This window comes from Pterocles gutturalis, unplaced genomic scaffold (genome assembly GCF_000699245.1).
Source record: "Pterocles gutturalis isolate BGI_N339 unplaced genomic scaffold, ASM69924v1 scaffold23867, whole genome shotgun sequence".
Classification (NCBI taxonomy): domain Eukaryota; kingdom Metazoa; phylum Chordata; class Aves; order Pterocliformes; family Pteroclidae; genus Pterocles; species Pterocles gutturalis.
Window position 1 is genome coordinate 5,656 of NW_010108497.1, and position 26,563 is coordinate 32,218.

The 26,563-nt window shown below is 41.1% G+C and overlaps 1 protein-coding gene across 1 annotated transcript; it reads left to right on the forward strand.

The window, feature by feature from the left end:
- Positions 1 to 2,162: 2,162 nt before the first annotated feature.
- LOC104460624 (bromodomain and WD repeat-containing protein 3-like) lies at positions 2,163 to 26,320 on the forward strand (the record flags this gene model as incomplete). The annotated part of the gene is made up of 15 exons (XM_010072668.1): positions 2,163 to 2,313; positions 4,700 to 4,798; positions 11,229 to 11,389; positions 13,276 to 13,497; positions 14,478 to 14,578; positions 15,287 to 15,357; positions 16,524 to 16,624; positions 18,424 to 18,464; positions 20,472 to 20,576; positions 21,565 to 21,718; positions 22,271 to 22,405; positions 23,219 to 23,347; positions 23,756 to 23,981; positions 24,661 to 24,831; positions 26,133 to 26,320. Coding segments are annotated over 15 exons (2,055 nt in total), but the record flags the coding sequence as incomplete, so codon positions are not given.
- Between the last annotated feature and the right edge of the window lie 243 nt (positions 26,321 to 26,563).

Consider the following 26,563-nt stretch of genomic DNA (forward strand, 5'->3'; position numbering starts at 1 on the left):
CATTTATAATATTTGAGGAACAAATAAGAATGATAGGCAAATACAAAAATTCAGATAATCCTTTTACCTCGTTTTGATTTCTGTTATATAATGTAATTTACAGTGAAAGACAGTTCATGCTCATCCACTGAGCTCACTGGCTGAGCGGTTGGGAAGGTACCAATATAATTTTGGAACTCTGATTTTGAGGAGGGGAAAAAAAAAGTTAGTAAGGCTGGAGAAACCAGTCAGTGCAAGAGAGCATCCACGGGACAGGGCAGGTCATTCCTTGATGCTCACAGTATGACAAGTCATGGAATGGGACCATGTGAGTGCAGCTGTCAGGCTCATCTTTCCTGCAGAGGTATGATCCTTGTCCTCCCGTCAAAGGGCCAGAGCCATGCCTTTGACATGCAGTGACTGACAGGATGTGTGGAGGAGCCTGTCTCTGCTGTAAGAGTTTCCGCTCGGACTGGAGGAGTTTTGGTTGCGCTGAGTTAAATGATAATTGGTATGTGTCCTTAGAAAAGCCTTTGGGTTGTTTTTTGGTTAAAATCTCATTAGTGGGACGGCGTGGATCCTGCTCGTGATGCAGGTGATTGCATTGCAGAACGCATGACTCACTGCGCTGAGCCCCGTAGCGCCGCTGCTGTTGCCCAACTGGAACGAACAATTTCCCAATGCCATGTAGTAATCATCTGTTTGATGACATAGTTCAGCGAACAATGTTTTGGCAGCTGTTCAGGGCGCAGTACTTACCTTTTCCTCCTTCCCGCTGCGTGCCGCTCCCTCCGGTGTGCTGGGGCAGGAGCTGGGCTTATCCCTGGGCTCTGGGTCGCAGGGTGGCTGAGCCTATCCGATGATGCTCTGCTGTTGAAAGAAGCGGGTCTGTTCCTTGCTTTCCACCAGCTCTGACACTTCTCTGAATGACAGTCAGCTTTGCTGACCCTGGCAGGAAACCTTTTTTTTTTCTTGGATGAGCGTTCCCAGGCAGGGGAGCTGAACACCTCCCTCTGCAGTAGGTGAGCTCTGGAGGGGATGCAGAGGGCAAGTGATGGTGGTTTTAGCCTGCCTGGGGAATCATTCTGGCTCACAGCAGCTACACAAAAGCTTTTCCTGCCCTGCCAGGAGGAAACTGCATGGGTGGTGAGCACTCACAGCCCTGTATTGGCCTGTGACTGGGCGCGTTTGAAGTGGTCGTGGAGGAGAGAGGGGTGTGCGTAGGCACACGCCTGCTGTTATTTCTTTACAACAAACACTGTTCTGCCCTTTTAGTATTTTTTGGTATTAGTTTGTGGCTTGGTAAAACAAAAAAATGGGTTTATGACAATGTCTTTCTTCACAATATTGCAACAGATACAAAAGGTGTAAATAGTTGTAATACGACTGTTTTTTCCATCTTCAATCGCAGGTGTGTAAGAGCTGAGTGACCTGTTACTGTTGGTCTTTAAAAAGGAGAAGGATGTGGCTGTATGTCCTGTGTTGAAGGAGCTGAATAATCTCTGATGTTGGGTTTGTGCTGCCAGCTAGGAAATATAGTAGAAGTCAGGCAAGTGCAGGACATTCTGGATAAGGAGGCACAATTTATTTGCTATTTGAAGAGACTGTTGGAAAAACTATTGTCTCTCCATAGAAAGCAGTCTCTGTCTAAAGAGGAAAAAGAAGAATGTTTTCTCGAGATGACAAATTAGGAGTGAAGCCTACACATGTGGGTCTTAAAGATGCTTATTCCCAGTAGCTAAAAAACAGAGTCTAGGTGTTGCTTTCAGGATAAAGTTTAGGGTTTTCAGGCTTTAGCACATGTGCTTCTTACAGTAATATGAGTGTCTGTCAAGGGTGTTCCAGCTAAGCAAGAAATACTGTGTGTGAAAAGAATGAACTGAAGGGTAAAAAAGGCTTAAAAGAAGTCCCCAGTCAATACTTTGTTTGATAGAGTATGGCACTGGGAACTCCAGTTTCAGGGATTTTTTTTTGTCATTAAGGGATATCCTAAATTACAACTGTAGCTACTACCACCTGGAATTTCTGGCCCGACTTCTCCAACACTCCATGTCCCTTGAAAGGACATCTTTGGTATAATTAATTTTGAGGGGTTTTCAGGGGGATTTAGACTTGATTTCAAGGAACTACCAGTAGAAACAAGAATAAAACAATTTTCACACCACTGTTATTTGTATGTTTAGGTGGCTGTCAATGCACACATCCCTCCGGATTATCTTCTTAGGATCTGTGAGAGACTTGGACCCCTTCTAGACAAGGAGATCCCGCAGAGTGTCCTAGGTGTGCAGACTTTGCTAGGTGTCGGGCGCCAGTCTCTATTACGGGCAGCAAAAGGTAAGATTCTCAATTTATGTGTGATTGAATTTTATTTTAATGATCAAAACCTCAAAAGTTTCGATTCATATTTTGGTACCTGCGTGTGTGTGCATGAACGCTGGTTTGTCTCCTGTGCTTGTCAGCTTTCTTGTTGCAGCCTTGCTAAAATGTGGTTGTTACTGGTGCTGTTACATGTATGTTTTTCTGGTCGAAAATGCCATCTGAAGCAGCTCTTGCCTACAGTTGCCCCATCTTGTTACTTGCTTCCTCCACCTCCCCTCCCTAGTGTGTTGGACTGGTGTTTGTGTAAATGATGGGATGTACTGGGTTAGAGATTTGATCCATCTGAAAAATAGCCCTTTCTTTCCTATGCATAGACACATGCCTGTGTCTAAATAACCCAGCAGTCTATATACTTTGCTGGGCTCTTTTTCAGGCTGATTTGTTCCATTATTCGATTCTCTGGCCGTGCAGGCAGATGGGTCAGCTTGAAGGGCTGGGTGGCATTTGGAGCAGCATTTAGAGGGTGGGAGGAGGTGAGACTGATTCTTCAGTGATAATTCCTGCTTGTCCTCGCTTAAAGTTAGTTTGAACAAAACCCCACATTTCTTTCATGAATAGAGCACCAGTCCTATTCCTTTGGAAAAACTGCTGGGCTTGAGGTAATGATCCTGGGAGCAGAGTTTTATGTTTCAGCTAGGCAGATCTGAGAGCCATCTGCTATTGAAAAGAGTGGTTCCTCCCTCCCCTCCGTTCCTGCCCTTGCCACTTCTCCCCTGTAGGAGCCAGAGCTTCTTTGATCCTGGGATGTACTGATTCAGAGAGCTAAAATATTGCAAAATTTGTTATTGCTGTTATAGGGAATTAAATTAACTCTTGGAAGGATCAGAGTGCTGGAGGTGATACAGGCAGCAGGAACATCCTTCTAGGAGAGGAGGAGGGATGGGAGAGCAGGACCTTCCTGTTCCAGTGGCAGTTGAGCCCTTAATTTACCTCATCCTGCTGATCCACTGGATATCACCTGAAGGATGTGCTGTTGGCAAGCACGTTTCCCTATGCAAAGTTTTGGGACTGAGTCTTCTTTTGCCTATGCTTCGTTATAATTGGGTGGAGAATTTCAGGTTGGCAGGGAGGCCTGCAGAGAAACATTTGTTTCACATTCAGTTTGCGTCTTAGAAGAAAACAGCAACAAAAACGTAAAGAGAAAATGAACATTTTTGTGCAGGGAAACAGAATTTTCTTAGGTGAATTAGGGGACAGAGGCTGGATGAATCACTGAAAGAAGTGCCACTTCCTAAGCCATGTGATAAATTCATTGCAAACAGATTTCTGCTAGATTTATGGTGGGGTGTTTTGTTTTTTTTTTTCCCCTTCAGAAGAATGTGCTGTGACATTGTGCCATTGGGTGTGTAAACCACACATGCGTTTTTCAGAGCTGACATACCTGGATTTCCGCCCCCCCCCCCCCCCCATTGTGTATCAGTATGAAGTTTCCATTTACCGTTAGTATTTATACCTACTGTGATCCCTTTTAGAAAGTATGAGGGCTGTTTTTAATGTGTGTCATTGTAAAACTTTGTGGTACAGTTTGGGTTTTAATCAGAACGTCCTCTCAGGAGTCTCTTTGAGTCACATAAACCTGTGCACTTCGTATTCGGAGATCTAACTGGTGATACACAGATCCACCAATCTGTGGCACTGTCCTTCTGTTTCAGTTCTTACCGTGGAAGCTCATTTCTCTCCTTCCAGATGGCCAGGAATGGAAGAAGTCCAGGTCTAATTTCTGAGGCGCTCTGAACAGTCTCAGAAAAATCACTATTGTTCTAGAGAGGAGGCTCTATGAGGCCAGTTGGCAGCAGAAAGCTGGAGAGCCTTTAAAGAAAAGTCTTAATTTTAAAAATGAAGGGAGGAGAATCTGAAAGGGAGGGCATATTGCCACCAACTACAGGAAAACAGATTTATTGAAAAAACCCCTCACTTCTCCCCTTTCAGGGAGCAAATGTGTGCGTGTATGTTTCTTCTCAAATGTACAGTTCATAGGAAGAGGTCCTGTACGTGTTGGGATTGCAAAAGGACTGAAAACGTACCAAAGATCAGCCCTGCCTCAATACAAAGTGCACCCACTGGTTTCATTCTCTTTCTCCTTCCATCACTTTAGACTGCCTTCTCGCCAAAATGAAGGAAAAATAAGCTGAAATCATTTACAGACATATTGCTTAGGAACTAGAAATCAGAGCAGCAGTCTTCTTTAAGTGTTAGAACTCTGACAAACTAGTTAAAAGACAGCTTTGATTTTGGGATGCTCAGAGTGGTGCTTGATGCTCTTGGTTCTAATAAGAATAGGTCAGTTGGACCCGGTTTGGCTGATGGTTTCACTAACCCGCTGTTAATCTTGCCGGTACAGATTTCAGACATACGCTATGGAAAGGATCTGCGTTTGCAGCTCTTCACAGAGGCCGGCCTCCAGAACTACCTGTAAATTACGGGAAACCACCAAACGTGGGTGAGTTGTGAAACACACAGAAGGTGTTTTCTTCTTCTCTGTGTTTTTATTGCTGTTCTGGCTGAAATTTACTGACTGGAACACTACTAGGGGTTTGCATTAATGGCTTTTTTTGACATTTCACCATGAATGAGTCTAAAAAAGTTTTCTCACTGACAATAGAATAACTTTTTTTTGTGTTATTCAGGGTTAGATTTTCCATCATGCGCGTACTCATATGAAAACGTTGTGGACACGTTGAAAAGCTTTGCATGTCAACTTCCTGTTTGGAGGGCGATGTGCTTGAGTATTTTTTTATGATACACATACACAATATGTACATGTGCTTGTAAGATTGGATAGGACTGGTCACAGGAGCATGTAGACAATCTTTTCCTTCAGCATTCTCAGCCAGAACAAAGGGCCTGGCTCCCAGAGAACGTTTTTGACTCAAGAATTCATTTGAGTTCAATGATGACAGAAAACAGACTGCTTGCAACATCCTTCTCCAAAAAGGAAATAATCACCAAACCAACATTTGTGTTACTTCCGTTTCGGTTGTCCACACGGTTAGATAAAGATCTCGTATAAAACTCAGACACATGCAGGCATTCAGCTTACATATCATCAAGCTGCTTTGCTGAAACTGGGCAGTGCTTTCCTTGTATGGTCTGAGCTTTCATTAACCATTTTTATAGCAAACAAATTTGATTTTGCAGGCGTAAATATAAGTCCTGTAGGTCATGATTTGTTTCCTTACTAGGGTATTTTATCTGTATTTACAGTGTGTTTGGACAAACGTATAAGCTTTTCCTGGTTTGTTAGGAGATGCATTCGAATACATTTCTCCCATCCCTCTGGAGATGCAGGGATGATGATGGCAGCTTTCTGTTTCTGCCATGTCTGTTCCTCTGTTTGTGCTTCTGTACTTTCTCTTTGCTAAAAATTAATCTTGGTCAGACATGAAAGTGACAAAGCCCGAGCTGTTTGTGCTGTTTGTGGTTGAAATCAGCAGCACGCTTTGCATAAGGTCTGTGGTGTTGTGGCAGCACTGTGACGGAATAGCAAAGTTAATTACGGGTTTTCTGTATGAAAAATAAATGGATATTTGCCTGGAACCAGCGCGTAGGGAACTATTGCATTAGTACTTTTCCTGCTTTTTGTCAGATAATTTATGAGTCATTCTGTGGACATTAAAAAAAGAAAACTTATTTCCATCTATTAGTAGGGTTACTTCTGTACATATCTATGTATTTATTCTTTTAGGCTGGTTCTGCAGTTACTTACTGTTAGCAGTCGGGCTGATGGATCGCTAATAGGCCAGATGATAGAGTCACTGCACACACTTTACTTCCGTAGTTGTATTTGTATAAGGGCTCCTGGATCCATTCTTTCGTAAGAGGAGAATCAGACCATGTGTTTTTGGAATATACAACATTATTAATGACCCACACCAGCAGATCCGGCTTCAGCACTTGTCATGCTTTCATGGTCTGTGGTGCTTGCTTGGTGACTGTTCAGGGATTTAGTGAACAGAATGATTTGTTGGTTTTGGTGTTTTCCAGTGAATTGGTGTTCAAGAAATGTGAAGGTGTTATATGGAAAAGGGTCTTTCATAGTCAGGAATTAATTTTTGTAAGTATTGGTTCCTGGAAGAGTACGGTCCTCCTCAGTGTAGGTGCATAAACTACTGCTAAGAGAGAAAATGTGTGTAAAGACTGAAATACAAAGTTGACTATACTCGAGCTGTACAGGAGGGAGGATTTTGGTTTTGAGAGTCCCTATTGTTAAACCTGCAGTGGAAGTCACTAAATTTTTCTGTGTGTGCAAAATGAGTGCTTTCTCTGGTGAGTAGTGACAGCCACAGATGCTGCGGGGTGTGTGTGTCTTGGTTCGAAATGCCAGATGAAGAAGTACGCCCAACCTCGTTAATATTGCAGCACAATTGTGGATTCCCATAGTGTGCTGGCTTAGTCAGGTGGAGTTTTCTGGAATTACTTGCTGAAGTAGTTGGGGTGAAGTCATAGACACCCATGATAGTGTGTGCTCATGACTGAGATGAAATGATTGTGCAATTGCCTGTGTAGACAGGTAAATAAGGGATAGAACTAGCAGCTAAAGGTCATCTTATATCGCTTCCCTTCCAGTGATAAGGGTTTAAGCTCGATGCCGTAAGCGTGGTTTATTTTCTGATGTAAGAACGGGGTTGCCTGTGGTTGCCCTCTCGGCTGGAAGAGTCGGTAGCTGCAGTGCTTTGCCTTTCCGTCTGGATGGGATGGGACCTTGTGATCTGGACTCCAAAATAACGGAAAGGTCATACGCAGTGGAAGCAGAACGAGAAATCAGTGTCACCTTTTCCCAGCGTGTTTGTGCAGAGCTGGGGATCTTCTGGCTGGGCGAGTCTCCGAGGAAGCGGTGACCGCTGGAAGTGGTTCTCAGGAACGTCTCGTGTGTGTGTTGAGTCTCGGGGGTCTGCGGGGATCTGCTGGGGGAGGAGGAGGGGAGAACGCTGTCAGAGCTTTCTACTGCTGGCAGGATAACACGGGGAATGCGGTGAGGGTGCTCTTCGAGGCTGTTTCTTTGCAGGTTTGGGAGCAGTGGTGTGTTCAGGACTCCCTTTGTGCTCTGCAGACAGAAAATTGAAAGACTCGCCGTGCAGTACCTCAGCGGTGGGGTTATTCCCATATGATAAACCTGGTTTTGAATACTACTTAGGTCTTGTCAGAGGTTGTTTTTTTTTTTTTTTGCAGGCAACACAAAGCAGATAAGAAAGAAGATTGTTTTCCCTCTTTAGTTGGTTACCAGAGCTATTTTAACCTCAGCATGAAAATCTTTACGTGGGTAGCTGTTGTTAGTGAAAATAACACAAAATTTGGAACCAGAAGGTTCATAGCCTAGTCTCAGTGAACAAGTGATTCAGCTGTGTGGCAATTCACAGGCAAGGTGATCCGGGTACCCGAGGCTGCCAGACAGCAGTGCTCTGAGGTCAGGAAATCGATGATGCTTCATGCTGGAAAGGAGCTCCATGAGGTCAGCAGATAGGAAAGCTGAAACGCTTTGTTCTTTCGGTGCTTTTATTGCACCTTGCCTGTCTTTGTGGCCACACATCCCCTCTCTGAGAAGATATTTTGCATGTGGGAGCCAACTGTGTTTAATTCCAGTGTTCTTATGAAATCCAGACTCGTGTTTCTTCTGCACGCTGCCAGTGGTACCCCATCTTCCTACTCCATCAGCCCCAGCGCTGAGGCCGTGTAGTGTTATGTCCTCATCACAACGTTATAGTGCTTATTTCAGAGGGTAAAACAGTATGAAGTCATCACCCTTAATACTAGAGAAACTGCTTTTAAACCAAACATTTGTACCATTATTCTGTTTTTGCTTGCCAACAATGGAGTGAGGCAAGGGTTTATAGGGAGAGGAAGACTTCAAGCAGTTTGAAGACTAAGTGACTTTGTCCACGCGGAAATGCTTTAATTCCTTCTGAAGCTGTGACTTAACTTGGAAATTTTAAATGTTTGGTTTTTTAAATTTTGTTTTCATTGATGGGAGAGAAAGCTCACCTCTCCCGGCGGCATCAGTGGCATCTCTGCAGCTAGAAGTGAAGAACTTCATCTGAGAAGGCGACCTTTCCCTTTGCGGACAGAACTAACTTTTTTGAACAAGACTAGATGTGCTCACTTTTTATGTGGAATACCATCAATGCAGTTTTGGGCGTTTTTCCTGGCAGGAAATAGTGGGGGGGTAGACTTGGCAGCTGTTATGCCGGGTACGGCGTGAAGTGCAGCAGCTAATTAGATAGGTTGGTAGAAGCTTTTAGGGCTATGATGTTGCTAATTCTCTGTGTGGGAATTGGGGATTTTTTAAAATACTTTTAGGCTTTGTGAGTACAATAACTTCATTGTACTGAAGAAAGCAAGCTTCACGGGGCTTTTTGTCATGAGCGGGTAATTCCCTGTTTAGATATTGTGTATTCATCTTCTACCAAAAAATATGAGAACTGGAATTGGGGTTATTTGTTTTGTTTTGTGGTTTGTTTTTTTTTTTTTACTTTGCAGTTCCTTTTGAAGGCAGTGATAGTTTATAAAGTGTGGGAAGATAAAAATCTTAATCAGAGCTTTGTGTGCATGGCAAGCTTTTCTGATATATCCTAAGCATTTTTATAGCAAGGATCAGATACATTGAATACTTGCTATTTTTTGTTCAAAGATGCCGTTGCTTTGATAACGATGGTACTCTGTGGCACAACAATAGTTCTGTGTTTCTCTGAAACTCGTGATTGAAGCTTTTCATAAGCAGAGCTTTTTATTTTTTAATTACCCATGGGCAATTGAGGAGTCTTGTTCCCATTGTGCAAATAGGGAAATAGACACAGAAAAAAGTGAAATTACTTTCACATCCTCTGAAGCTGAACTGATTGCAAGTCTGGGAATCGACCGGAAAAGTTAGGTGCCAAATTAAAGGCTGTGCGAGTTAGGTGCCTGCCTGTTCGTTACACCTTTTAGTCTTTCCTCCGTGTGATTTACAACAAACAACAGTGGTAAATTTCGAGAAGGATTGCCTGGGAGCATTACAGTACACAGAAGGTATTGTGATTATTGGGAAGTGTGCCTTTTTGAGTCACGCAGTTCTTTGGGTGATGGAAAAAAAAAATGTTCAAAGCCATAAGTTTTTAAGCACTTAGTTTTTAAGCTGCCATACTTAAATAGTAAATAAAAGAATGTGTAGGCAAACCTGACGGTACTTTTGTGCAACATTTGTCACTACAGGTTGTCTGTGCCCTCCCGTAAGAGGTGTGGAAAGGGTTAAAGATTTCATTTTTACTTTGCTAGGGGAGACAGTTGCATTTGACAGTTCCTGTATAATATCAGGTGTCAACTGAATAGTAGGTAGATAGTAAATTCATTTAGTTTAGTGTGTTTTGCTTTTTTTAGTACTGCTGAATATGTGTTTTTACATGAAGAACATACACTGACTGAAGATGAGGTCGCATGGGGAGCCTGATGACTTTTGCAAGCATCTACAACTTTAATGCAACTTTTTTTTTCCTAGTATGTAGTGTTTCAATTGCATTGAGTGATCAAAAATTGTCCCAATTTCAGAGCATAAAACTGAGAAACAAAAATACTTTCAGTAAATCTGGAAACAATTTATTTTCCTTGCCCATTTATCTCTGCTTGTGTATAAATACTTCCATCTTACAAGTGTGCAGAAGTGTGTTGCGGGTTAGTAACCCTTTGAAGTGATGCTCCTTGACTTGGTAGGGTTTTTTTAGCATATTCCATAATCTTTTTTTTCCACATAGATAGGCAATGATATGATGATACAATTAAGAAAATGGGTCAAGATGTTCACTATACTTTTAAGCCAAAGGATTGAAAGGCACTGAAGAGCTTTGTGCTGCTCCTGTGAAGCCCTGCCTACTTCAACGTGCGGTAGCCGAGATCAGGGGTTTCTTCGGGGAGCCAGCTATTGCACGGGCTCAACAAAACCCACCACCATAGCAATGTGAGATCTTTACATGGCATTGAAAAAAAACCCTCTGAAAACTTTAAAATTAAAATTTAAAATTAAAAGTTCAAGTGGTATAAATTAGAATTTAAATTGAAACACCCCAAATGATCTCAAATTATGCATCAAATCCAAAATCAGAATTAGGATCTTTCTGTATTCTACACCCAGAATGATCTTCATTTGGTGGTGTGTCCCTGCTTTCTCCTTTCTTTGGCTGGTGGAAAGAGTCATAGTTATCATCAGTGCAACTGCTAACGGTGCTTTCTTTACATTATGTTTTTTGTGTGTCCAGATTTCAGGCTGTTCTTGCAAAGACTCCTAGGTATAGCCAAATGAAATAATTTGTCATTATTGCAGTTTTTTCTTGTGCCTGCCGTTCTTTTGTTTGAGTGTTTTTTTCAATCAGTGCCACATATTTCTTCTTCAATTACTTTGTCATAGAAGTGAAATGATATTGCTGCTACTACTTATAACGAGAGAGGTTTTGTGGGGAACGTGGAAGACCACCGACCCTCACACATAATCTGGAACCCATTCCAGGGAAGGATTAAAAAACCCCACTTGAAATAAATTGTTATACTCCAAAAATAAATTTCTTGTAATTGTTATAAGGAAATTATATGTTGCTGAACTCAGGTTTTCCAGTCCATATGGCATAAATGTATGTGTTGCCTGTTCATGAGTTGAACACGTGGAATAACCTCTGGCTATGATGGGAACTCTTGCTTTTGCTTTACTTTTTGTTAAGCAGCCAGGTGCAATGTGTGGTGGGGTGGGCACTGAAAGGAGTGTACAGAATGTTCCGACCAAGTGGAAGAGGTTCAGACTTGTGGATTATAACAATAAAATCGTTACCAAACATTATATTTGATTTATTTACTTTGAGTTCTGGACAAAATCAATGCCTTAGTCCTCCTTCTGTTTTGTTTTTCTCTCCCAGTAAATATACTTTCTGCCAGGCAATTAACTGGATGTGGACGTTTCAGCCACTTGTTCCCAACATCCACCTACCAACACATGAAAATGCATAAGAGGATTTTGGGACATCTATCGTCTGTTTATTGTATAGCCTTTGATCGCAGTGGGAGGAGAATTTTTACAGTAAGTTTAAAAATTGTACTTTTCTTGGAAGATTGCTTGGCTTGCTTTGATTTCTTTCTTTCTTGAGTCCCTCAACAGCCTCTTAGTTGCTGATTGAGATGCAGACACGGCTTCCAGAGAAAGAAGGGAAGAAAAGTCTTGAAATGTATGGAAAACCCATCTCTTTCTATGCTAATTTTCACTTTTCACTTGACTTAGTATTTTAAAATTGCTCATGGCTCCGGTAGACTGAAACTTGGTCAGCTCTCTGCTTCCCCATGTCAAACCTTACGGCAGGGGGGTTCCGGTCCAGGGCTTGCAACGCTCACTTGAAACACGTGCTCATTTTTCTTTATTTATCATCTTTCTTACTGAATGGCACCTGCAGTATTCCGGGAGTTGAAATTAGTTTGCATGCTGCTTGCTGGGTTAAATCTTAACACTTTTTTTTAAACCTACATTTTACCTTTTGGTAACCTTGGAAATGCTGGCAGTCCTTTCCTTACAGTTCAGTCAAACCTGAGGATAAATAGAAGACCTCATTACTTCATCTGCAATTTACTTCTTTACTAAATTTCCATCCTAGAATTTGTAGGATGTCAGTGAATATATGAGTATTATTTTAAGTGTTTCTCCAGAATATATTAACCTACATTTTGTTGATACTGCCCCTGCTTTTTGTTCTGCGTATTTAAAAACTAGGAGACGTTTCAGATTAATAATGCATTTTTTAACTGTTAATATTAATCCCTGTCTTGTCTTTGCCCTTGTCTCTTATCAAGAGGTGTTTAGAAACAGATTACCTGGCAGGCTAGTTATTATCTTTGTGTTCTTGCTAGCTTCTCCACCCTGGATGAATTGGTCAGATAGAGATGTAATGATGATAATTACTCTGGGTCACAGTGAGGGCTTTTTCATTTTTGTTTACACAATAAAGAAATCTTTCTCGTGGGCAGTTATGTAGAGAATTGAAAGTGATTTGTGTTCAAATTTACCTGCAGTTAAAAAAATGTAATTTAAGGTCAAATGATGTTGACATTGCAGTTAGTTTTATTGCGTTATGTTTCTGAATAGGTAGCGGCAATCCTAGCTGCTAGTGTTAGTATTCTCTGTGGTGTCTGAGTAGTGGAAAGGTCTGTGAACTCTCTAAAATTTCTTGGTGATGTTGGGATTGAGTATGAAATGGTGTAGCTGTACTACAGGTATTTTCCAGTGGTCTGTGCTGGATATGCTTTTGGGTTGTGTCCTGTCCTGAGCTGGAGTCTCCCTGACACAGTATTTCAGTTGCACACGATGTTGCGTGGTTTCTCTCTTCGAGTGGTCCAACTTTCTCCTCTTGACAGAAATTGAACCTCATGGGACGGCTGCCTTCCAGCTCCAGCAGCCTGGCAGAGGCTCCCAGGGCCTCAGGTGCTTCAGTGCTCCCTCTCCTTAGAGCTTAAGGCTTAGGATCACTCTGATTTTACTGCAGATTTGATGTGGCTCACGCAGATAAATACATCTTAGCATGTAGGGCAACACGTTATCTTCTGAAATTCAAATTATCTTCTGAAACTGGACTGTCCTGAGAGGCGGTGTGGTAGCAGCAGTAATCGTATCTTAGTATGAAACATAAGACAGTGACTTCTGTTTTATAAATATCTAAATCCCTGAGCCCACAGGATGATTCCCGAACTCATCAGATAGTTGTGCCTCTGGGGAACCCCACTGAAGCTGTTCTTCTGGCGGGTCCATGACACAATGGTGTTTCAGATCCTTGTTCACCTACAGTGTCCTTGTCTATTCGTATTTTTATTTTATATATTTTATATTTGTGTATATACTTTTATATGTACATATATTTATGTGTCCACATAACACATTTGTATTGTTTTACATAATCTCTGGAAATTTTTGTGTGGCACTAGGGATCAGATGATTGTTTGGTCAAAATCTGGGCTACAGATGATGGGCGCCTGCTCTCAACGTTACGAGGACACTCGGCTGAAATTTCTGACATGGCTGTTAACTACGAGAACACGCTGCTCGCTGCAGGCAGTTGCGATAAAGTCGTCCGAGTCTGGTGTCTTCGAACCTGTGCCCCAGTCGCAGTGCTGCAGGGCCACTCAGCTTCCATTACTTCCATCCAGGTAAGGAATAACATCCTTGGTGGGAGTTCTTGCACAGCAACTGACCCCACAGTTGTGTTCATAGGGAACATTTATTTTTCAGAAGAATACTGCCAGCTGGAAGTCCTTACTCCATGTTTCTTATTTCCTCACTCTCTCAGCCCGTACCTAAGGAGCTGTTCTGGATGCTGTGGTGTACGTGGGTGCTGCAGCAGCCACAGTATGGCACAGATCAGGGTTTGCAGAGGATCTGTGCTTGTGCCCGTGCAGTTTCCGTTGTGTGGCAAGTGCCCAGGGAGCAATAGCAGAGCAGGAAAAAAGACTAAACTGCCGGCACTCATTTCTGTAACGGTGGCACAGTCAGTAACGGCTAGGAATTTGCAGTTTATTTGCTATAAAAAAGCCACAACTGCCAAGCAGAAACCTCCAACAAAACAAAATTCCAGGATAAAAAAGTCAATCCCTGCAATTTGTCAGGTTGTGCACATAGAGGGGAGAACGAGTGGGGATGTTTGGCTCAAAATCCTTCTCTTGTGGAGCCTTGCTGCCCTTGATTCATCGCACTCTTCTCCAGCATGCCAGCACTCCCTGGGACCCTCATCTCTCCCCCTCTCGCCTGCGCTTCCCGTTTTGTCTGATTTCAGTTCTGTTGCAAGTTACTTTAAGGTGATCGTTTTGGAGACATATTTTACAACCTGGTTTTGTGTTTTGTATGCTATTTGTTTACACGTCTGTACATTCCTCACAAGCTTTTTGTAAAACTCTGGAAAGTCAGAAAATGATCAGTCCTGGCTTTCTGAGGAAACAGGGCTTGGTTCCTTTATCAAAGTACCAGGCTTGAGCCAGAGGATGAAAGCTATTGCTGCAGTTATGAAATTAAAGTGAGAGACATCACAATGGATGTTCTTGAAAAAGATTCTTGTCAACGTCCGTTTACAAGCTTCCAGCATGTAAGGGGAGGGAAAAATTAGCTGGTTTAACTGTTACGACTTTATTTTTAGTTCTCTCCAGCAAGGAAAGGAACAACACGATACCTCACTTCTACTGGTGCTGACGGAACAATCTGTTTCTGGCAGTGGCATGCTAACACCATGAAATTTAAGTAAGTCTGTTTAGATAATTATAATTCTCTTAAATAAAGGAGGGATTTGTTTTGAGTTTTAGCGTGGAGAGGAATGCTGAGATAATTAAATAAGGGCGTGTTCTTTCTCAAGGAACAGGTTTTCTGGGATGTGTTCTGCCATGGACAGGCTGTGCATGGGTGCCGTACCAGTGCGTGGGGCAGGGCGTGCTTTATCTGTGCTGAGAGCCCGTGGCATTGCAACCTGGGGGGAAGTGGAAATCAGGGCTATTATTTCTGGATTTTGTGTTTTGCAAGCCAGTGTTGTGGAACAACTTTCATTTTTTATGTTTATGACTAAATCCTTGTCCAGACTGTACAGGCAGAATAATTTCTTTGCTTTTAATCAAAGGAACAGACATATGTAGATGGCATCAAACCCACATTTAATAGGGAGTAAATGCTATTCAACTAATGGTTTGCCAGGTTCTGTTTTAAATAGATTTGAATTGGTGAGTATCATGATAAATAAGTTAAATAGTCTTTTTGATTTAGAAAATGATGGTTTCTTACTAAACTAAAGAAGAAAATTACTAAAATGAAAAATAAATTCTAGCAAACTTAGGTGAGAATTCTGAAATAAAGAGATTTAGGATTATTATATTGACCTTGCCCTGCTAAGCTGCGTTCTTGTTGAATGGCACTGGAATAAAGTAGTGAAAAGTAAAAATGTTGTGTTGTTGCATATAGGGATCGCCCCGTAAAATTTGCAGAGAGGTCCAGGCCTGGTGTTCAGATATCTTGTTCATCTTTCAGTTCCGGTACGTATGCATTGTCAGGTAGCTGGAAGTATTTTCTGAACTATAATTCCTTTGGTGACGAGACTGTTACTTCTTTTTAAATACAAATGGTGTTAAACCCTTTTTCAGTTAATTACAGCATTGCCGAGTTGTGATTGTTTGTTTGAAGTTTTCCATGCTAAGCATCTTCCTCAAGCTACTTTTTCTCTCTTTTTTTTTTTTTTTTGCTATAATTTAAGCTAAAATGTCTTGACCACTTCCAAGGAAGACTATGCTGTTGTTTTGCACCTTAGGGCTTTTTCTTTGCAACATCCTTTTTAGGTTTTTATCTTGTAAAGTTTTTGAGTGAAAAGTTCTTGAAATCTGGCAGACAAGTGGTCTGTGTTCAGAGATAACGCTTTTGCTAATCTTCCAAATGTGGCTGAGTTCTGGGAGGGTCAAGTAAATGTTTGAAAAGACCAGCATGACTGACATCTTTTGTTGCAGCTTTGAATTCTCAAAAATAGTGATTTTTACAAGAAAACAAAAATTAATGAGAAATTTTAATTTATCTGAAATTGAGAGCCGTTCTAGAGCCATGTGCATTTTGCCCACATTCCTTTTTTAAAACCAGAAATCCTGAGATTACTGAAGCCATTTCAGTGCCGTAAACTACACAGCAGTGCCCTTTTTGTGCAATATTGTAAATAGAACAAACCAACATTACAAGAAAATAGCTTAATCGCTGACTCCCGATTCAGCAGTAATTTCTCTGCTAAGTTTCAAATGGATGTTGAAGATGCACTTAAATATTTTGTTTGACATGTACCAGTGAGAGTATGAAACTATTCCCTTTCTAATTTTCCACGTAGGCTGACGGAGAGCGCTGTGGTAATTTCTGAGGGAAAGCAGAACAGTTGGTTGGCCGAATGTTGTAACTTGCAATATTCTCTTCCTTTGGTCAGAAGGGTTTGCAGCTGGAAAATATTGTAGAGCTCGTGGTTATGCTAAAGCTGATACGGTCTGAGAAAGGACAGATCAAAGCAGAAGTTGTCAGAGTTAACTTCTTTGTTCAAGACGTACATTTTGATTAAACTGGAATTTTCTTTTTAAAACTGTAGTTTGCTGCTTTGACTCTAAAGCTGTAATTAAAATCAGTTGTTCCTCGGATGGCTATTTCTTCTCACAGAAATCACTGTCTTCCTTAGGTGGCATGTTCATTGCAACAGGTAGTACTGACCACGTGATCAGAATTTATTATTTGGGCTCGGAGTCTCCAGAGAAAATGGCTGAGTTAGAATCTCATACGGTAAGAGACGAATCAGAAAGCAAATATTTTTTTTTTTTTTCTCTGCTGTACCTTATTTCAGGAACTCTAGCTTTTGTACATCCTATTCAACTTAGCTTCTGTCTCTAGAGTTTAGCTGGCTCCCAGCAGTGTGGTATTTAAATGCCTGGAAATTTGTGGTATGTTTATTTTAAAATTCCTCCGAGGCAGGAGATGTGTGCAAAATACGCTTCATGTGTTTCGTTCCCCCAGGAAGCTGAGGCACTAGGTGATTTCCCATATTCTTGAAGAAAGTCTGTGTTGGAATGAGGAATTAAAGCAGTTTTCATGCATGATGTCATTTTTTCTATTAAATTTACTGTTGAGTATTTACCTTTAGTTGTGAACACAAATCCACATAACAAGAAAAAACAAAATAATTCTGGTTTTAGGGTGTGCAGTTAAACTTTGGATCATGGTGCTTATTTCATTTAGAAAATAGGATGCTTTTAAGTTTGCTTTTTCTCAGGTAATGCAGAAGAGTTCTCATGGAAACACAAACTGTTTTCAGTATCCGTACAATGACTTTCAATGTTAGTTTTCAAGTTTGAGCCTTGATAGCTTTTATTAAAACCATGGAATATCTCAGTTCTAATGAAACCCTATAAAGAAGAAGCATCACTAAAACAATATTGAATTTTTCTTCATTTCTTAGTCGTTACCGAGAGCAGGTGATGATTGCATTATTTATTACCTGCACAGTAAAGAATATATCAGAAGGGCAAGCCTGTAGCCACACTGACAGGGCTGTCACTGGTGAGGCGTTTGGAGCATTCGTCTTCAAACCTTAATAGCCCAGCTGCCCACCTTAACAAGATTTTATGGGTTAAGGCCGAGGTCTAAATTGATTCACTGGACTTCAGTGGCAGTCATGAGTCTCACATTTAAGTCTCAGAGCTCCCAGACAACAAATCTAACAAGTATTTCGCTTACAAAAGAAAAATAATGTTTTCTCTATTCAGCAGTTCAGGTTTGGAAGAAACTGTAATTCCTGTAATTTTTTGAAGTCCTACTCTTCTAAATACAACAGACTGCTGTCAGCCCACCCCTGAAAAAAATCCTGAGTTGGACACTTGGTTATCAGGAGCGAGAGACGTCAGTGGGAGTAGAGATAGCAAGTGCCTGGAGCCAACACAAGTATTTAGCAAAATAAAATAAGGGAGAAGCTGTGTCTACAACTTAGTATTTGTTTCTCAACAATTTCAAAGTGGAAATAAAGCCAAGGTTTGCGTTTCTTTAAATCAAATATTTTGATGTACTTTAGTGTTAGGTGTAAAAATGGCAAGCCTGCGGTGAGCATTGGTGGTGTTCTTTCTCCATCTGGTGGAGAGCTGTACCTGCCAGGCCCTGGCTGCCCCAGGATACCTTGTACCTGTTAACTCTGGAGTGTAAAAGCTGCGGAGTTTCCCAGGCAGAGCTTACCCCGGGTGTGCACGGTCCCGTGGCGTTGTGACGGTGCTCGGGCAAGAACTGCTGCAGCTTCTGCCTCCTGAACATCCCAGTGTCAGGGAGACTGAGCTGGAAATTGAGCTACTTCTGGAGCAACAGGAAACCTTCACCTCTCTGCAGTTTTCTGTTTCAGTGTTTAACACAACACGTCTGGGGAAGCCTTAACTTCAAGTGTGACTTTGCTGTTCTTGAGTTTGTAAGATAGTATGTTGTAGGAGAGGTGTGGGAATGTCCAATTTGCTAAATAGCAGCTCATCATTGAGATCTTTCTGGATGAGTGTTTCAGCTTATGAAACACTTATCACTACATTTTTTTCCTGTTTCCTATTTAGGACAAAGTGGTTGCAGTCCAGTTCTGTAACAACGGCGACAGGTGAGTGGCTGTCCTGGGATTTTGACATGAGAAATATGGTATTTAACTTTCCAGATAACTTTGCAGAGAAAATTTGGTGCAACAGGAAGACTGCACAAGGGCTCTGATTGATCTTAAACAAATTATTTAAAATATACTGCAAGATGTGTGTCATACCCATGAGCTTGGATTTGCTGTCCTCTGCTCTACCAACAAAAACTGTGCTTTTACTTCGTATTTTTTTAAACTGAGCAAATTGGGAAACAAATTTTGTATCTGTTCTGTGTGAGGGTTTCTTACTTCACAGGTAATCCTGTAGTCTTAAAATTCAGGAAGCAAACCATTCCAGCCTGCAGAGCTCTCAGTTTTTAGAGCTATGCTAAGTCAGGCTGCGGTCTCTTAGGTAAGAATTAATATCAGATGCTCATGATAAAATGTATAAAGGTGCCTATAGGCACGTCTGCGTGTCAAACTCTGCAGCAGAGCTGTGTTGGAGAGTGGCATGACGAGCTTTGATTAGTGACCAACATCTTAATGGAGATGGTTTGATGCCAGCTTTTGCTCAGATTTCTTATTTAGCTTGGCAGGATGTGTGCAGGCAGGAGCCTTCCAAGCAAAACTGTAGCTTTGCCAGGGGAACTGCACCTGTACTCGGAGATCTATGTCATGTAAAATTACGTGGGAATGTATTGGTGTAATTGTGCTAACAGTTCCTTCCAAGCGACGTGACAGCACCGGTCTCGCTGGGGATATTCAGTCACAATAGTCACTGAAAACTATGCTTACATCTACAGCGACGCTTTTAGTGGAAAAGGGATAAATTCCTTTTTGTTTTAATATAAAGAAGTAAAAATAAACGTCACAAGCACTTTTGAACACTTTTTCATCATGATGTTCAGGTCAGGGAAATGGAAAAGGTGAAAACCACTTGTTAAGATAAGACTGCATGGGCTTGCCTTTTTACATGTCATTCTGTATATAAATGGAAAATACTTGTAAAGGTGTTGGCCATCCTGGGAAAATGTCTTACTTGAGGAGCTTTTTTAAAAGTTCTCAACAAAAATGATTTCTGTGACAACGACAGCCAAAGCACTATGATGTAGATAAATGCATCTGCTGGATGCTTGTTTTTTAAACAAGGAGGAGTACAAAAATGAAAATACTTGTGTTCAGCTTCACAGGCAGGGCTACCTACTTGCGTTCAGCTTGGGTATTTTCCTTCTCTGTCTTCACCCTCTCCCCAAGTTAATGTATTATAATTTATGCTAGACTCCTGGCATGCAGTTTCTTTTTCTTTGCTGCCACTATGAACTGCTCAAGGGATTTGCTGATGTCATTAAAAAGGGAATGTGCAGCTTGTATGAATTACGACATTGAAGTCATTCCAAGGCCATCTGCTAGCTGTAACCAAATGTAATTAATGTTGTGGGATAGCAACTCTTTTGTACCCTACAATATCTGATATGAAAATTGTAACCTCGCTGTCTTTTTAATTACATTCTCTAGATCTGAGCTGCACAAACAATATAAAGAATAAGTGTTGAGAAAAGATGAAATCCATTCTAGCTTCTGTGCTGGTGTGAATGGGTGTGCTCTTGGCTTGGCAGCACTTTGTAGCTGCCTGTTTCCTGTGGCAGCAGTTCAGGGATATTTTATGAGTTGTTAAACACACCTATGTGTGGGCATATATGGAGTAAGACAAGTACATAACACAAGTACACGCTTCCAAGTATATATATATAGTTCTGTATGTCTCTGTGCATGTTTGTTCAAGAGTAACATTAAAAATAAGTGCTTGGAGTGACCTTTTCTAAGGTGACTGACAGTCCTCTGCCAAGCTCCGAAATATTCTTGCCACAGCATTTAGCGTGCCCACACTGTTGCTGAGGATGGAAAACTCCGTAGCAAAGCTACTGAATAGTAAGAAAATAACATCCTACCGTGGGCTTGTGGGTATTAGACCAAAAGCAGCAATGGCTAAATTCAGAATTTAATGACTTCTCTTTTTTTCTTCTTTTTTTCCCATAGCTTAAGATTTGTCAGTGGAAGCAGAGATGGAACAGCAAGAATTTGGCACTACCATCAGCAAGATTGGAAGAGTCTGGTCCTGGACATGGCTACGAAAATGACAGGGTAAAACAAACCGAACCAGAGCACACTTCATAGCTACATTTGCATGCAAGACAAAATCTTCCATCATATTGAAAACTATTTATTTGCCTCCATTTTGAGTTAATTTCAGTGCATGTTTTTTGTGTATTGAAAATACCACGGCTCTATCTGCTAAGTTACATGGTTAGTTAGCCCCCAAAAGGAAATATTAATACGTTGGTAGTTCCCAACTCTAGTGGTTGGGGAATATTTAGTATTTTACGTATGAAGTAAGAATGTCTAATAGAGTTCATCTCAGGAAAAAAACCTAATTGATCATATACTGATGTGCTAATATATAAATCCAGCGTGTTTCTTAATGTTGGATTTTTCCTTAAGTTTTCAAGTAAGAGGTGAGATATGGTGATTTGGTTCTCAGGTTCAATTAAGGTTTTGAGTTTTTCTTTTTGAGATCCTCCAGTGACTTCTGTAAGTGGCCTTGTCATTGAGTGTGCACAATAACAAAGAGCAGAAATTGAGAAATCCATTAGGTATTTTGCGTTGCAGAATTCTTTGTATTTCATGTGGTTACATTTTTAATGAGTTAGCTGTCAAAGTATGATTTGGATTTATTTAGCAGGGTCTTGCTCATTGTAGAGTTGAGAAAAAGTAGTAGTAGAGTAGAGTAGAGAAAAATGCCTTATAGGAGAAAACTGAAAAGAACTGAATAGCTTGAAAGAAAGAATTGGGATAGGCGAGGATGATCGCTCAAGAAAAACAGAAGAGAAACTTGGCCTTTTAAAGGAAGTAGAACTCTGTAAATCTTACTGGTACTGAATATTTTTTGTTTCATTTTTTTTTTACCGCTGCAGAAGGCATCGTTCATTCTCCTGCGTTAGCCAGTAGTCACAGGGGTGGCAGCAACACTCTCCCTGATTTCATACTGAATTAATTCTGTTAAGTGTTTCTGTGTCTAGTTACTGATGTATTTCTTCTTTAAATTTCTTCTTTAAATTATTGGTTTCCTTAGAAACAGTGTAGCGTCTGGGGAGGACAAGGTGACTAAACTGAAGGTTACCATGGTGGCCTGGGATCGATACGACGCCACTGTCATCACTGCAGTCAACAACTTCCTTCTCAAAGTGTGGAACTCGTCCACAGGGCAGCTTCTTCACAGCTTATCTGTGAGTAAAATTCAAGCGGGTGATCCCAAATGGTTATAGTTCAACTCTGAAGTCAATTTGAGGCTAAACAGCGTCATCATTCCCCCTGACGAGCCGTGTTTTGTCTTGAGCTGTGCCCCTGTCTTATGCTTACTGGGAGGAGTACTGGGAAAGGAGCTGATGAGCAAAATGCTCTTAGACCCTGGTGATTGCTGGCTGACAAGGGAGTCCTTTGGAAGCCACCTCTTGTGCCCAAATTAGAGCATTGTACCTGTCCTCGCTGCTGGTTTCTCCTTCCTCCCTGTCCCTCTGTCTCAGCCGTGCTGAGCTGCAGCCCGGGGCACTTACAGAGTGGGCAGGATGATGCCAAGCCTCCTGTCGTTTCAGAACATACATTAAAAGTTGCACTGAAGTGTTGATGAAGTACAGACACATTTCTAGTCTAAGATCCAGTAAATTGAGCTTGTCCTGGATGGCTACCTGAACTGAGATGTCCTCACACTAAACACTAGCGTGCTTGGGGATATTACATGGAGAAACACGACTTTCTTTTTCACCCTGCTTTCATTGCAGGGTCACGATGATGAAGTTTTTGTTCTGGAGGCCCATCCGTTTGACCAAAGGATTGTACTTTCAGCGGGTCATGATGGAAATATTTTTGTTTGGGATATAGACAAAGGAACAAAAATTCGCAATTACTTCAATATGGTAAGAATGATCAGGGTTTGGTTTTTTTTTCCACATTTGTGTAAAACTGGTCATGTGGCAAAAGCAGATTTCATCATATGCCTGTTGTGACCAACGTTACGACAGGATTAGGGGAAAACTTCTACATATTAAAAACCAAAACAACCCTGTACTCTTCAGTAAGCAATACCAAAGTGTGATTTTGCATATTTTAAGTTTTTCATGGGAACTGTTACATCTGAATATTATTCATGTGTGTGGTTAGGGTTATACCATGCAAAAGATCACAGTGGCTCCCAAGGCAGAGCTATGAAAACCAGTAAGCCTGTGTGTTGTAGCATGATGCTGTGGTCTGGGAAATGGTTTGGTTGGCTCTGTGCTGTGTCTATCTTCATGTGCCCAGTGCCAGGTTTGTTGGTTTGGTTCCAGCGTGGAGCAAATGCAGCTGCACTGCTTCAGGACCTGCGCTAGCCTCCTGGCACTTGGGGCTGGGAAACCTGCTCGTACGGAGCCAAGATGTGTCTGAGATCTTTGGCGCAGGCTTGTCCTGTCTGCCATTAACATGAAATATAGACTTCTAGGCAGTTTCTTCAGAATAAACATTAAAAGTTGCATTGAAATTTAAGGACAAAGAGAAAATGCAAGGTTTTGACTTTATTGTTCAGTGAAGCTTTAATAAGTGCAAAAAATATAAGTGTAAGTCAGTCTTGAGCGAGTTGAGAATTTACCCAGAATTAGGATTAAAAACTTGATGGAGCACAGGTGAAATTTTTGTAAAAATGCACTTACAGAGAATGCATGGTTGTGAAAGGAATGCTCTGTGCTTGTATCCAGATCGAGGGCCAAGGCCATGGAGCTGTTTTTGATTGCAAGTTCTCACCAGATGGACAGCATTTCGCCTGCACAGACTCTCATGGACATCTGCTACTATTTGGTTTTGGATGCAATAAATATTATGAAAAGGTGGGTTGAATGAATTTTAAACTCTTCTGTGTCTTGACCTGATTTTGTCTTAGAAGTATTTGTGTTACAGCTTATTCCCTTGCCCTGCCTCAGACAAAAAAGTAATTAGATCATGAAGTGGTTGCTGTTTACCTAAATCAAAAAGATTTAGACAAGAGAATCTCTAGACAGGGGAACAAAGCGTTAACTTCTATCTCTTCACCTCTGCTGGCATATTTTACTATTGAATTTTTGCATCAGGCCTCGGTAATAAAACACATTTGTGGTAGGAATCTGTTCTCTGTCATAACATTTCTTTTGCTGATCCTAAGTGTAGGAGCTGTGGTTTATGGGTATGGGAGCCATTCCAAGGCAGCCAGACAGCTGGAAATGGCCATTGATTTACTTACTAAATTGCTTTTCTTGCAGATTCCAGATCAGATGTTCTTCCATACGGATTACCGACCACTGATCCGTGATGCAAATAACTATGTGTTGGATGAACAGACTCAACAGGCTCCACATCTTATGCCTCCTCCATTCTTGGTGGATGTTGATGGAAATCCTCATCCCACGAGATTCCAGCGGCTGGTACCAGGGAGGGAAAATTGCAAGGATGAACAACTTATTCCTCAGCTGGGATATGTAGCTAATGGTATGCTGTCTAAACCTCATGCATAATACATGTATTGCACAGTACTGAGCACCGGCTCTGTAGGATGGCACTGTAAGGATTTGTTTGTTTCAGTTGTCTTCTGAAACTAGTGGTTTAAGTTCAGTATAGAGGTAAAAGAGGAGATAGGATGGCTTTATGGCATAAACAAAGTGTATGGAATCCACTTGACTGGAGGCGAGATGAGGAGACTGCAGTATTCCAAAATCTGTGGACTTCTGCCAGATACATGGCAGGATGCTCAAAGAACTGTCCCATTAATCTCGGTGTAGCTGTGTATGTGAGTAAGGAAGCAGGAGGGTAAGAAAGACATTGAAAAAATAGTTTTTGTGTTTTAAAAGAGATTGGTTTTTTTCTTGTAGATGTAAACTTTTGCAAAATGCTGATCTCCAGAAGAGATCTTCCATTATTACCTACTGATGCATAACTTCTTTCTGCTGTTTCTAGGGGTTTGTGTTTACATTTGGTCTGTAATTTTAGGTGTTTATTGTAACTTCCCTTTTAAACTTTCCCTCCATTTATTACATAAGAACAGAAGGCCAGCTGGTGATCAGATGTTTTGCAGAGCAGACAAATAATTCTAAATTCGATTGTTTCTATGGTGTTTAGTAAAATAGAAGTTAATCATTTTATAAGCAGTTGTGGCTTTGTTCTTGTCAAGGTGATGGGGAAGTGGTTGAACAAGTCATCGGGCAGCAAACTAATGACCAGGATGAGAGTATCCTTGATGGAATGATCAGAGAGCTACAGAGGGAACAAGATCTGAGACTAATTAATGAAGGAGAAACTCTTCCAATCCCTCCACTCAACAGGTCCCACTCTGTTAATGGAGGTAAGCGTCCCTTCCTTACCTCCGTCATTTCTTTTCCTAAGCATGGTAAGGTACAAATCAATATGTGTTAACGTCAGTTCTGAGCCTATGTTTTTCAGGATGCTTTTCTCTCTTGTTCTTATACACATTGTTAACCTGTGTGGAGCAGTTGGGCATTCTACTGACGCTAGCAGAGGAATTAGAAGTTTAAGGTGTAGCTGAGGGCACACGATGGTCTAACTGGGCTGTATCTGGTTACCTGGAATGATTAGGCTGTAATTATTCCTGTTATAAGCCTTTCCTAAAAAATAAGCGTAAAGTTCACTGTATTGTCGTGATGCCAGTCACTGCAGAGATGATAATTGGTAACTGCAGAGCGTCAAAATAACAGCGTGTAATTAGAGAATATCAGTGCAATACCATATTGTGGTAATGGCTTCCTGTTCCAGGAGAAATGCTAAGGCCAAGCATCAGTGTTTATAAAATAAACATATCTGCTCTGTCTCAGTGTTTCCTTAGAAAGCTTGAGATTATTCTCCTGGTAAGTGTTCTGCTACTGTATTTTTAATACACAAAGTAATTAAAAATTTAAACCAAACTCAATCAGATGTGAGCAGCTGACTGGGAGGCAGCTGAGTGCAGTTGGTGTAACAGAGCAGATGCTGTGGACTTCTGCTGCAAGACATCCTGAGCTTTGAAAAAATTAACATCCGCTAATAAATGAGTTCTAGGTTAACTGACTGATCACACATGTTTGAATTAGATTTCCTGGGAAAGCTCGTTAGGATGGCTAGATTTGGGGTTGCTTGTCTTTAAATTCAAGAAGGGATAGGAAAAATATTAGTGAAAAATGCTGAAAATACACTTTTGCTTTGATCTAAATTGGTATTGTCAAGAAGGTGGCCTAGAAGCCAGCTTCAGTTGTGTGAAAGGGAATTTCCAGATAGGAGTGGTATAGAAATTATAGTTACTGAACTTGTGTTGATCAGGGACTCTGCTACCTGAGCTGCCCACTTGTGTGAGTTAATTAGAGTATGTATAAAATAGCTGAGATTTAAATAGACAAATATCTTTATACAGGTTTGCACAACCATTAAAGCAATTTTTTTCATGCAGTTAGACGTATTTAAGCATGTGGAAATGATGTTGATGCATCCCCAAATGATGAGATAAATTGAGGCAATGATGGCAGTGATTTTGGTATTATCAGCCTTTCGTGGTGTTTATTGCCAAAACCAGAATTTCTGTGCAGTCCTTAAGCTTTAAATTCTAGATTTTATTGATGCTTTACAGAAGTGAAGAAAAATCTTTTTCTTCTGTAGCTCTTCGAAGTCCAGGTTTGGATGTTACGTCTCCACCAAACGTTGGTCTCCGGAGAAGCGGTCAGATTGAAGGGGTCCGGCAAATGCACCACAATGCTCCCCGGAGCCAGATGGCAACGGAGAGAGATCTCATGGCGTGGAGCAGGAGGGTCGTGGTGAACGAGCTTCCCCCGGGCATCAGCAAGTAAGATGCTACGTGAGACAGGAAAAAGAAGATTAAATTGGATAACGTTTAATGATCCTTCCATGCACCTGTTACAAGTTTTAAAAAATGATTTTTCAGATATGTGTTGGCTTTTTTTTGTTTTGAAATTCAGATACTAGGATTAGAGTGGTAGCCTCTGCTGGAGTGTTGAGAATAGTAATTCCTTCTCTTGACAGTTGAATCTTTCTTCAGTTGTTAAGATACCACATTTTCCTGAAGCTTTATT